Source organism: Mobula hypostoma, chromosome 8, assembly GCF_963921235.1.
Source record: "Mobula hypostoma chromosome 8, sMobHyp1.1, whole genome shotgun sequence".
Classification (NCBI taxonomy): domain Eukaryota; kingdom Metazoa; phylum Chordata; class Chondrichthyes; order Myliobatiformes; family Myliobatidae; genus Mobula; species Mobula hypostoma.
Window position 1 is genome coordinate 70,281,986 of NC_086104.1, and position 13,927 is coordinate 70,295,912.

The 13,927-nt window shown below is 37.7% G+C and overlaps 2 protein-coding genes across 2 annotated transcripts in view; one reads left to right on the plus strand and one right to left on the minus strand.

Annotated features, from left to right (window-relative positions):
- Positions 1–3,120, plus strand: part of cep68 (centrosomal protein 68) — a 47,032-nt gene extending 43,912 nt beyond the window's left edge. The window contains exon 6 of the mRNA XM_063056107.1: positions 1,187–3,120. Within this exon, the coding sequence (XP_062912177.1) occupies positions 1,187–1,210 (24 nt within the window). The 3' untranslated portion in view covers positions 1,211–3,120. The remainder of the gene's footprint in view (positions 1–1,186) is intronic.
- Positions 3,121–3,262: 142 nt separating this feature from the next.
- Positions 3,263–13,927, minus strand: part of LOC134350627 (ras-related protein ORAB-1) — a 31,646-nt gene continuing 20,981 nt past the window's right edge. The window contains exons 3-6 of the mRNA XM_063056108.1: positions 8,473–8,568; positions 8,000–8,095; positions 5,701–5,832; positions 3,263–3,887 (exon numbers count right to left, since the gene is read on the minus strand). Of these exons, the coding sequence (XP_062912178.1) occupies positions 3,690–3,887; positions 5,701–5,832; positions 8,000–8,095; positions 8,473–8,568 (522 nt within the window). The 3' untranslated portion in view covers positions 3,263–3,689. The remainder of the gene's footprint in view (positions 3,888–5,700; positions 5,833–7,999; positions 8,096–8,472; positions 8,569–13,927) is intronic.

The following is a 13,927-nucleotide window of genomic DNA, read 5'->3' on the forward strand; positions in this document are numbered from 1 at the left end:
GAGGGGCTACTGTACAGGTCCAAAAGCTGCTGCAGAAGGTTGTAAATCTAGTCAGCTCCAAAGTACCCAGGACATCTTTAGGGAGCGGTGTCTCAGAAAGGCAGCATCTATTATTAAAGACCTCCAGCACCCAGTGAATGCCCTTTTCTCACTGTTACCATCAGGTACGAGCTACAGAAGCCTGAAGGCACACACTCAGCGATTTAGGAACAGCTTCTTCCACTCTGCCATCCTATTCCTAAATGGACTTTGAAGATTTGGATACTACCTCACTTTTTCAATATACAGTATTTCTGTTTTTGCACATTTTTAATAATCTATTCAATATATGTAATTGATCCACTTGTTTATTTATTGTTTTATTTATTATTACCTTTCTCTCTGCTATATTGTGTATTGCATTGAACTGCTGCTGCTAAGTTAACAAATTTCACGTCATGATAATAAACCTGATTCTGAAAGGAATTGCACTGGAGGGCAGCATAGAGTACAAGTCTATGATTCACAAACTTTTTTCACCTTCCTTGAAAACCTAGAATGCTTTTGGCAATTGAAAAGCTCTATTCAATAGTGCCTTGGGGCATTAAATAATTTTACGATATAGTAAATTACTTTTCTGATGCACTCAATTTGCTAAAAGATTTTTTTTAGTTTTGAAGATTCTCCAAAACATTGAAAAAAAACATCAGTATATTTGCTTCTATTCTGAAGCAATATGATAATCTATATGAACTGCTTCATTCCACAGCAAAACAGTTTAACATTTCTAAACTTTTAATTCAACAAGACTGGGGATTCAGAACTTTAATTACTGAATAATTTAAACTTTTTTTTGGCTTAAATGATGGTGTGTTTGAAATTGCAATCTATAATAGTGGTGTGTCTGAATAGCTTCATTGGAACTAGATTTTTTTTTACAGCTGTTGTACCAGTGGAAAACAAGATGTTGAGATCAGTTTACCAACATTCCCTTTTGCTATTCATTTCATCATGTGAATTAATGTTTATCATTTTCAAAGCCTCATTGCCAGTGTATTTATAGATGTGTACTTCATTTCAGACTGGTTTGTTTTTACTTTCTATGACAAATGGAATACTATGCCAGAGTGATTAGTGGTCTTTAAATTATGATTTGTTTACAGGATATGCTACCAGTCACTAAATTAGGTATAATTTTATTTTTCAGACTGAAGATTGCAAGTGGCCTTGAGGAATATCATGTCTGAAATCACATGAACTTAGATCATCCAAATTAAAATCGTGAGCAATGGAATGTTGAAGCTCAAGTTTGAGATGTTTTGCATTTATACACAACACTTCCTGCAATTAACTTCCACTTTTTATGCAGGCAAGTGCTCTGTTAACTATCAATGCTATAATTTTATTTAAAACTTCTGAAATTTGTCAAATTCATGTTGACCAGAGGTAAATGACTTAATTTTTTAATGTTTTAAGTACTAACAGTAACACATCCTATTGGTAGCCAACACTATGTAAAACAGAGTGAATTGCTAGATGCTTGCTACTGCGAATTCCATATGATGCACCACCCCCTATTTGTTCTGAAAAGTTTTCTATTGGAAACTTAAAAATCAATAGTAAGTCTGGTTTACATAAGTTTAAAAACCAGTTCTCCTCTGCCAGAATTCCATGGGAGATGGACAAGAATGAAAGTGGCAAAGGATTGCTGCTTGTCTTTGCTTCAAACCTTTTTCCTACAAAGAAAAATCTATGGCACGGTTATCAGATCACTGTTTGATGCAGTAACCAAATAACATCATTTTTCACCACAAAGTGTAAGGTGTTGACAGTTTGTGGTAACTTTAATATTTGATCTTGTACAATCTCCTGCAGCATCCACATTTTCTGCATTTGTTACAACACAATTTGCAACTTCAGTTTTGTATGGTTATGCAGGTAGTTTTTTTTTAAACGATCAGTTTGCTATGTATTGTGGTTCATTGTAACCTTTAACTTTGCAGTGCTGTTTATTAAAATATTTTCTTTCTAATCCAGTAGTCTGAATAGATTTTAAAAGGAGAACATACATTTCCATCTTTACGAAACAAAGAAAAACTAATGGAACTACATGAAGTTGGTTTTCCCCAAATAGATTTCTATAATGATTTAGCAATTTAGAATTAAGCAGTGAAGTCTTGACATTCTCTAAAGACATCTACCTATCAAAAGAATCAGAATAAGATTAGTACAGCAAACTACAAGAGTAGTTATTTTCCTAAAGTGATAAAGCAGTTTTGAGAGATCGAGTGGTTTATTATTTTGGTAATATTACTTATAATCTCCAAAAATGAGCTGAACCTGGACCTGTGTACAAACTTAATATGGGAATTGTGAAAGTGGTTTAGTACAAAATAAGATGTAAAGTAGGCACTTGTAGGTGAGTGAACGAGCAGATCTTAGGCTTAATGCATTCAGTTAGTTATCTCTACTACTAGGGAAACAGTTGCAGTTCAAAGATTTTTTTAGCAGTTTCCTTGTGTTTCTATCATGTAAATGTTCCCAACTGCAAATACAAGTAGAAAATGTATGGAATCAAAGATGAACACCTACCAAGGTTTACAACAAATGTTTACAAATAAATCCAGAAATATAGAGGAAAGTGCCATTATGCATTTTATTTAGAATGAGTAAAAATAAATTTGAATTAAATCACCCTTCACCATGCTTAAAATATTTTAAATTATATGGGTCCCTAAACTAGTTCTAAAATGAAATGGTTAACATGCCTGATACAGTAACTTCCTGCAGAAAACCTAGTATCCAGATAGTTTCCAAAATTGCACAAGATTAAATGAAATTCACTTGTAAAGTGTGATCTGGTTGGAGCACCTTTTCAATGAGCAAATGTCCCAATGCTCACAATGCCATTTATAAATACAAGCCATTTTTCAAGGCAAATGGGAATCATAACCAGTGATCTACAGACCAAAAACTATCATCCACAACCAAAAATCTACAGTGAGATACAAATGAGATATGCAGAATAAATTAAGACAGTTAAAGCTCTGCAGCAATTGAGCTCACTGTCTTGCAGATCTTGAAGCTTTGTGGACCATTCTATGCCACCACGTTAGTTCTAAATTAAGTATTAGTACAATATTATTAAACATTTCAGTTGTTTAATGTTATACATGTGCAACAAATTACAATATCCTGCAGCCACAAGTTATATGCAGAGAATATGAAGGTAATGCAGTGTAATTTTTGTATCTCTACAGAAAGTACTAGCAAAAATCAGATCTGACATAACATTACTAAATTTTATTGATGGCAATAAGACAAAAACACTGTGCTGCTTGATGAGCAATGGCTAAACTTCATCTTCAGAGATCCATCCAATGCTGACATTTAAAACATGCCATTATAAACAAAATCATTTTTTATAATATAAACCAACTGCATGAAAATCTGCTAACATGAGATTTATGCACATTATTTATTAATGACCTGCACACTTTAAAGTTTAAAACAGTTCTGAAAATGAAGTTAGACTTGAGTTGGAAATTCCAGCCAATACTGGCTTCTCAGTGCCTGATTGTGTGTCTTGAGAGGGAGCAGGGAAGAGGAAAGGGAGCAAGTCTGCAGTAGTGTGGCTACATACAGTACAATTCAGGCAACATTTCTTACTTTTGGGCCTTTTACATCAAATTTGGAGATTGTGAAAATTCTTAGCAGCAACCCCCGCTAGACGACTTGACTGGTGTGCTTTGGATATTTACGTTTGACTTTTCAGAACCACCAGATGTAGCTCCAGGCCCCATTCGTTTTTTAATCTCAGCAGCCATCGTCATGAAGGCTTGTTCTACATTTGTTGCATTCTTTGCGCTGGTTTCCAAAAATGGGATCCCAAGGGAGTCTGCAAATTCCTGTTAACCAAGGGAAGAGATCCATAAATTTACTATTAAGTTTGTCTATTTCACCACTGCTGAGTTGATCAAATTAATTTTGTAACTTAATTTTGTTAGCATGCCTCTTTTCACAGCATTAATAACCATGTACTAACCTACAAAACAGCCAGATTTTACTTTTGCATTTCCAAGACGTACTCACCAGGCAACATTTCACAATACAAATTTACTCCATTTGATAATGCCAAACAACAGTATGGGTTCTTTGGTGAGCTACTGCAATATACCAATGTGGCTATTTCATAAATTATGCCTTGCTTCTATAAAATGGATTTAATGCTCAATGGGAACAGTGGATGTCAGTCACAATGGTGCTTTCAATATAAAAGACATCCCACTCACAGAGGCTTTAACAATCTTGATATTTGTGTTACTGGAGGACTACCTCAGGTAAATAATGCAAATTGAAGGCAAGTTTTAAGGAACAGCCTGAAGTAAAGAGGTAGAAAGTTCATGAGATTTGAGAAAATGCCAGAGTGGGCCAAATAACTAGCTTCAAATAGGACAGCAATTAAGATCATTTTGTGCTTCACAGATCAGGGAAGGTTTAGACTAGGAAAGTCTGAGAAATGACAAAGCTGTAAAAATTCTATGTGAGATGATTGAGAATGGATAGTTGACTGCAAGTTAACATATGACAGTTTTAGATTAATTCAAGTGCTTACATTGGACTATTCCATGAATCATCCTATTAAACACTAATGCAGAAGTAATCATTAAATTACTGGAATCATATTTCTGCATTTACTTGACTGTATTTAAGCACATTAGTTACTCATCCAGAACATTTTTGCAAGGGGAAAAATAAATACTTTAGTTTGAGAGCAAATTATTCTGCCCCCCCCCCCAATCAAATTAAATGGCATGTATGTTATGTTTCCAGAGGATACTTTCTACACTTTTCAAACAAAAACTCTTTTCTCTTGCCTGTAATTCTCAGTGTCAGGGTAGTTTTAACTGTTGCAGAAACATTAGTATTTGTTTAACTAAGCACCTTCTATCTGAAGGCAGGTAAGTATTTTCACAGGTTTATATAGAGATAGAGAAGTGTTTTTTTTATTTAAAAAAAAACATTCAAGGCCCAAAGGACAAATGCTACAACGCAGATCACTCTGCAAATAATCTGCAAGTCTCCCTGCATACATGCACAGAGCAGTAGTCTAGTTAGTTATCGAAGTGTGAAAAGAGTCGTGGTCATACAGCACAGAAACATGTCCTTTGACCCGCTGAGTAAACAATGGGCAACATCTATTTATGCTGATCCTATAGTTACCTCATTTTGTTCCTGCCATGTTCCCACCATCTCCTGAGATTTCCCCCGCTATCCTATACACTGGGGGAATTTATATTGGAACCAGTAAGCCCATCAATCAGCACACCATTGGAAGCAGAGAAAATCCCATGCAGTTACAGGGAGACCTAAAAACTCTACAGGAGCATCACAGGAGGTCAGCACTGAACCCAAGTTGGCATATCTCACTAACTTCAAAAAGTCAATAAGCTACCCTATTCATATTTAAATTTAACAATGTACTGCCATTTAATTCTCCAAGATACAATGTGGAGAAAAAATCTTGAACATATTTATATTCTCAGGCATTCAAGTTAGATTCTCAGGTGCAGGTGCAGCTTGTGAATTCTCCATTTTTCCCCTTAACCTTTAACATGAATTTCTTCAACATATTTAAATAGACAATGCTGGAAACAATGTAAAATTGGAAAGCAAGGATGGTTTTACAATCATATCAGAGATTGACTTTACACAACATACCTTTGCTGTTGTATAATCCACCACCTTCTTTGTTGTCAGATCGCATTTGTTTCCTACCAATAACTTGTTAACATTTTCACTGGCATAACGATCTATTTCCTGAAGCCATTGTTTTACATTGTTAAAAGACTCCTATAAAACAAAGGAACAAGATCACTGAAACTGCAATATTGATTCTTGGGCACAATGATAGACCAAAGCATCCTCTCACCTCTCTCAGGTAATCACAAAAGTTTCTGAACAGCAGAGTAACTATATTCTGGTTAATATTTCTTCAAGCAGAATGACTAAAAGCAGGTTATCAAATTGTTAGCTGTGAAGCGTCCTGTACGCAAAATAATGATGCAATTCCACATAGAATACATATGGGCTACTGGAGAGCACAACAGATATGTTTAGATATGAACACTTATGCGATCCGTTTTGGCCAAATGGAATGTGCCACCTGTTTTTCCTTCTAATCCAGAAAATTACACTGCAGGGATCCAGGCCAATTTGGTAATTTGCATTCCAATTAGGCTTCCCCATAGATGTGTGAGGGTAGTGGTGGCAGGGTGATTCTCTGTGACAGGTGCTGCTCTTCAGGAATGGATATTAGGAGGACCTATTGTTTGTGATACACATACATGGAAGGTGGGCGGTTAGTAAGCTTGCAGGTTATGGAAGAAAATATTGGAGTTGTGGACAATGTAGAAGGCAAAGGTTACAGCAAAATATAGATTAGTTACAGATATGGGCAGAGAAGTCACAGATGGAGTTTAATTTGTACAAATTTGATCAAATGTAAGTGGACAGTATACAGAAAAAGGTAGGACACTTAATAGAATTGATCTTGAGGTCTGTGTTCATAGCTCACTGAAAGTGGCTATGTGAGTCAATGGTGTATGGAATGCTGCCTTCACTGGTTGAAGCATTGAGTATAAAAGTAAAGGAGTTATGCTGCAGCTATATAAACGTCCAGCTGCACATGGAGCACTGTGTGCAGTTCTGGTCACCCTATTACAGCAATGATGGCACAGCTTTGGAAAAGGTATAGCAGAGGTTTACCAGGATGCTGCCTGGATTAGAGGGTATGAACTGTAAGGAAAGGTTAGACAAATTTTCTCTGAATTGGAGGCTAACGGGAGAACTGACAGAGGTTTATAAAGTAATGAAGTGAGAGGTACAGATAGGGTACACGGTCAGAGTCCTTTAACCAAGGTTGCAATGTCACGTACTGGAGGACATGCATTTAAGGTGAGAGTAGAAAGTTCAAAGAAGATGAAATGGCATTTTTTATTTAACTATGCAGTGGGTGTTGCCAGAATTAGTTGTCGGAATATGATGTGAAGGTAGTGCTCAAGAGGCAGTTATTCATGTGCATCTTAAAAGGGTATGTAGCTATGTGGATCACATTAATGTAGAAGAGATTTGGTTTAACTTGGCAGTTTTGTGCTGACATAACCAAATAAAAGTAGTGCTTAAAACTTCAACTATATTATACCCAACTCCTCAAGTGGAATTTAAATGCACAACATTGGATTGAAAATACATCATCAAAAGGCCAAGCTGACATTTACTCCTGTAGTGGTTCTTAAGTAGCAAGTGGATGTCTGCAACTGAAGCCACAAATCTGCTGGAAATTGGGCTTCATTCACGACTACTAGTGATTAAAATGAGAAATATTAAAACATCTACCAAGAATATAAATCTGCCTGTATATATTTGTACAGCCGGCCAATTTATCATCTGACTCCAAGATTATTTGCTCAAAATGATACTGATTTTGCAGAGGTATTTTCTGTTCACTATGCTGAAACAATGAAGTTTTCAGACTATTCTACAGTGGTATTGTTATTTATTCTAACAAATTATCAACAGCAAGACTTAGTTTAGCACATGTTCCCGATCAAATTTTACAGTTCTGATGAATACATTTACACTTAGAAACTACATTACTTTAACTCGTCAATTTGTAATTTCACACCCCAGTGTGTCCCTTCGTTTTAAAACTCCCAGTTCAACCTATGCTCTAAAAACCTATATGAACCAAAAAGGTAATGAAAATGGACTTAAATTATTACATTTCATAGAGTACAGCAGTTAAATTTCAGGAACAACATAATCACAACCCAAATTGGGCAATTAAATATATGGGAAGGGTGGTGGAAGAAAAATGGGAGAAGTTTGTTTCTACTTTTCCATCAACACCTATTGAGATTTCAGAACAGAAATAACACATTTTAGCACCAAAAAAGGTCTGGAACTGTATTTGCCACCTTAATTATGTTTGTTCTTTAAATCATTAGTTACACTGTACCTGGTCTGTAACATCATACACAACTATGATGCCATGTGCCCCTCTGTAGTAACTGGATGTGATTGTTCGAAACCGCTCCTGACCAGCTGTGTCCCACTAGAAGCAACGGAGGAAAAAAATTCACTTCAACTTTGGGTAGTGGCTTGTACGCTCTACAAATTTCATTAACATTGGTTATTTTGAAACAATCTATAACAAAAACAAGAAGTTTACTGTATGTATCAGTTGGCATCTTTAAGTTGAATCCTCATATCTTACCCATCATTTGACTAACTATGTGAGCTAAAACATGTGGATCTGTGTTTCCAAAGTTGGCATATTTGAACCAGTGTTTATATTAATTTACAGCAGGCAAGTTCCTAAATTATTTTAATAAAGATAGTAAAACAATAAAGCCCATGCATCTTAGAAATATCTAGTCTTTTCAATTTATGCCTGAGTATTTCAATGCTCCAATAGGTAAAATTACTTACAATTTGAAGTTTGATGGTCTTGCCGTCTAACTCTATTGTTCTGATTTTAAAGTCCACACCAATTGTACTGATATAACTTTCTGTGTATGTATCATCCTGTAAATGAACACAATATTCAATACAAAAACTATTGCAATTTTAAGTACACTACTTCCAGAATACAACAATTTACTTTTGAAATCTCCATTTAGCTATTAATTTCTTTTGTGATTTGGTGCTTGTATTATTTTTCTAGGTGAAGACATTTTAGAGTACAATTTTCATTTCTTGAAATGTGTAATAACAAGGACTTTGACCCTGTCCCTGAGACTATTCAACAGCAATGCTTAGCTGAATACAAGTCAGTGAACACTGGAGAGGAAACAATTTTGATAATGTTCATTTAAAGGAAAGATTTTTCTTGATGTTCAAATTTAAAATACATATTTTTGTAGGGAGATAAATAATTGATCAACAATTGAGATTAAGGTTCATTTTCAGGGTACAATCAATGTACCAGTTATTATCAATATACCAGAAATGTCCCTATGCTTATGTTGAAAATAGTTAATAATCATATGTAAACAAAATACAGACTTCACATCATTCACTCCATTTGTAAAACCACTACCATTATAGAAACACAAACACACACACACACCACCAAAAGCTTTTGCTGTTCTACTGCTTTAAATTTCTATAGCGTATTACACAAGACCATGAGGCAGTGGAGAAGAAGTGATCTGTGGAGGTAGAAAGAATGTACATTGGAGAAAAGGGGGTTCAAAGTTACAAATTTCAGTTTATAAACAATACCCTATGAGGCCTACCTTACAGAAGCACGAGTTTTAACTGCTCATACATTTGAATACAGACCATTCAATGCTGAGGCTAAGAAAGCTGAATGTAATTTCTGAAAATGCACTCAGTGGCTACTTTAAGGTACTCTCATACTCCTTGTTAATGCAAATATCTAATTAGCCTATCATGTGGCAGCAACTCAATGCATGAAAACATGCAGACATGGTTAAGAGGTTCCAGTGTTGTTCAGACCAAAGGAATGTGATCTAAGTGACTTTGACTGTGGAATGACTAATGGTACCAGAAGGGATGGTTTAGAGCATCTCAGAAACTGCCGACCTCCTGGGATTTTCATGCACAACAATCTTTAAAGTTTATGGAGAATGATGCAAAAAAATCAAAAAACATTCAGTGAGGGACAGTTCTGTGGACGAAAATGCCTTGTTAATGAGAGAGATCAGAGAAGAATGCCCAGACTTGTTCAAGCTGACAGGAAGGCGAGAATAACTAAAAGTAACCATGCATTACCACAGTGGTGTGCAAAAGAGCATCACTGAACACACAACACATCAAATCTTGAAGTGAATAGGCTACAGCAGCAGAAGACCCACAGCAGGTTCCACTCCTCTACCTAATAAAGTGGCCACTGAGTGTATTTCTTCATTTCCATCCATTGGGAAGACAATATATAAGCAATAAATAATTAGCACAGTGAAGGGTTATCACTTATCAAGTGCTTCACAAAATTAAGTGGAGATACCAACCCATTCTGAACCAGCTACTCTCAGATTGAGCAGCTTTATGGAAGGAAATAAAGTCAACAGCACGTAAAACACAACTATAGAAATTGTTGCTAGATTGGGTTGGGGGGGAACGGGCAAGAGGAGGCAATAACTGCATTTGGTTTCTGTGAGTTTGCTTGAGAGCAGATGATATCTGTTTCCACAAGCCAAAACAAATAGTGCAGATACCTTTGGATGTAGACTTTAGCAACAAGGTTTGGTCATGCAAAATTATTTATCACTTATGCTTTTTGGTATTTAATGCAATTGCACACACTATTTTGAGACTTTAAGGTACATTTGAATACTGTTTTCTAAATAAATTCAGCCAACTGTATTCAGTAATAATGTTCTTCAATTGACATACTACTGTTGATTGCAGAATGAATTTCTCTGAAACTATTTTGCAGATATGGGATCTCTTCCCCAGTCTGTCTGTTGGGTTTATTCTATCAAATTGATTGAAATCAGCTTCCGTGTTGGGAATCTCTGGCACTTCTGGGTGAGTGTGGCTGAAAATGTCTTTACCACTCAAATGCTAGCTAGGCACTGCCAATACTAGGAATGGACATTTCATTAGCGCCTTTTACTTCCCGTTAAATGTGTCTGCCAGCATTCATCACTTGGTATGGCAGGCCTGAGCAACTGACCGTGGGATCACTTTGCTCCATCATTTGTGCAGTTTTTGCTGCTTGGTTTTCTGTAGCAGTGCTGCTTTAGGCATGTCCTTCGACACTCTGAGCTCCTGGCTTAGACCGAGGGAAATGCTGGACGATGAGGTTACTGATTATATAGCGCTTCGATTTCAACTTCTGCTGATGATCCTTAACACCTGATGAATACCCAGGTTTGAACTGACAGATCTGTTCAGAGTTTATCCTTTTTGGCACAATGGTCATGTCACAGAATAGAATGGAGGTTGTCCTCATTGCAAAGATGACTGTGCGGTGCTCAGTCCTACCAATGTTGTGATAGACAAATGAATCTGTAACAACGAGATTAGTGAAGACAATGTCAGGTAGATATTCCTCTGTGCTGCTTCCTTCACACCTGCGGCAGATGAAGTCTGAAAACCATGCTCTTCAAGATTCAACCAGCTCAGTCACTGCTCATGCTACCAAACTACTCACTGCAATCATCTTGACATCCCTCACCACACAACATTCTATGCCTACGTTGCATTCAGTTAATCTTCCAGTTGTCTGAAGTGGAGGAGCGAGCACTAGTTCATAAACAGAGGGAGAATGGAAAGTAGTAATCAGGACATGCTTTCCTTGCCCATCATTGGCCTTGTTCTCTGAGGGATTGGGTACACAAGTCTGCTTCCTTTAACATGCATATAACCACCTGTGCTGAGTCTGCTCTCCCAGTGTTCTGGACAACAGGACTCAGGGTACTGAACAAATTAGGCCACTTATAAAGACAGCTCTACAAATTTCTGATTTAGCAGCAATTCCACTGTATCTAGATTTGGTGCCTCTAATCTCCAGTATTATCCTCTGTTTTAACATGGTAGTAATGATACAACTGAATAGTTTGCTGAATTATTTCATGGGATAGTTAAACATTACATTTTGGGTCTTAAGTCACATACAGGATAGGCCACAATGGCAAATTTCTCCTCCAAAAGACATCAGTGGATTTTTGAAGGCATCTTCATCATTTTACCGAATTCCATATTACAACTAAATTTAAATTCTATTGCTGCTCTGGAATTTCAACTCACTTCTCTGGCCTATCAGTACTGTAACAACCATCCTGTCACTGTTACGTCCAAATATTTTGGTCATTTAACAGACAAGTATTTACTTATTTAGTGATACAGTGTAGAGTAGGCCCTTCTGGCCCTACGAGTAGCGCTGTCCCAGCAAACCACCCCCCCCTCCCCCAGACAACCCCAGTTTAACCTTAGCCTAATCACCAGACCAGGTCATTGGGTGTATTTAAGGCAGAGATGATAGATTCTTGATTGGACATGGCATCAAAGGTTTTGGGGAGAAGGCCGGGGTTGAGGAGGAGATTTTAAAAAAAGGATCAGCCGTGATTGAATGGTAGAGCAGACTCGATAGGCTAGATGGCCTAATTCTGCTCCTATGTCCTATGGTCTTATCATAGGGCAATTTACAAGGGCCAATTAACGTAGCTGGTATGCCTTTAGACTGTGGAAGGAAACCTGAGCACCCAGGAAAAACCCATGCATTCCACAGGGAGGACGTGAGACTCCTGACAGAGGACACCAAGATTGAACTCTGAAGCCCCAATCTGTAATAGTATCGTGTGAACCGCAATGCTACCGTGGTGCCCATTATCAGATGATAACCACCGCCAACAAGACAGCATAATAACCTACCCTTGCATTCATAGAAACATAGAAAATAGGTGCAGGAGTAGGCCATTTGGCCCTTCGAGCCTGCACCGCCATTTATTATGATCATGGCTGATCATCCAACTCAGAACCCTGTACCAGCCTTCCCTCCATACCCCCTGATCCCCGTAGCCACAAGGGCCATATCTAACTCCCTCTTAAGTATAGCCAATGAACTGGCCTCAACTGTTTCCTGTGGCAGAGAATTCCACAGATTCACCAAAAGGCTTCCCCCTTATCCTCAAACTGTGACCCCTCGTGCTGGACTTCCCCAACATCGGGAACAATCTTCCTGCATCTAGCCTGTCCAATCCTTTTAGGATTTTATACGTTTCAATCAGATCCCCCCTCAATCTTCTAAATTCCAACGAGTACAAGCCTAGTTCATCCAGTCTTTCTTCATATGAAAGTCCTGCCATCCCAGGAATCAATCTGGTGAACCTTCTTTGTACTCCCTCTATGGCAAGGATGTCTTTCCTCAGATTAGGGGACCAAAACTGCACACAATAGCATTTCCATCACTGAGTGCTCTATCAATAAACTAGGAGTCACCACTGAATAGAAACTCCACTGGACAACCCATATAAATACTAAGAGTCTTAAGTACAGATCAAAGATTTAGATATACTGCAGCAAGTCATTTAACTGGCACTCTGAAGTTTCAGGCAGCTTCCTTTATTCTGTATCAAAGCTGGGTCCACCTGCTATGGGCTGTTCTTCTGTAATATTAAGCAAGTTTTTCCTCTCGTTACTGAGAATTTCTGATCTGCTGGGATTTCAGTGAGCCATAGAAATAGGAAGGAAACAGACCCTTCAGTCCACTATCTGCATCAGTCATTACATCCCCCTATGTGGGGGGGGGGGGTATTACAGTGGCTAATTAATCTACTACTGAGCAAGTTTTTGGGACTTGGAGTACCATGGCACATGGAGAAAACCAAATTAGTCACAGAAAGGAAGTGCAAACTCCATTAAGACAACACTGAAACAGGAATGAAGCTGGGTCTCTGGCAGGTGAGACAACTGCTTTACTAGCTGCACCATCTGCAGTTCAGTGCCTTGTTTGTTTTCTCTCTTCTTTTCTCTAACTGTTCCCAATAATCTATCAAACAGATGGCTTCACCAGCAGTTAATCATCATGACAATCCTAGCCCCAATCTGTCTGATATTCTCCGTCCTTTCTGCTCCTCCCCTTACTCTTCACAACTTGTTTTCCCTTTTTTGTAGTTCTGATGTTGCAAGTCTTCAACCTGCAACATTAACTCCATTTCTCTTTCCACCAATGCTGCCTAATCTGCTGTGTATTTTCCTGCATTTTTTATTTTATCCCAAAGCTTTACCATTATCTACACACACAAGTGAGAAGCATGGAGTTCTTGCTATTTGTCTGGATGAGTACAGGTTTAACAATGCTGAAGGACCTCAACAATCCAGGATAAAGCAGTCTGCTTTACTGACACCACTCTGTCAACCTATGCATTCCTCCCTTCCACTACTGGTGCACCGTGTATACAACGTGTCACTTCTA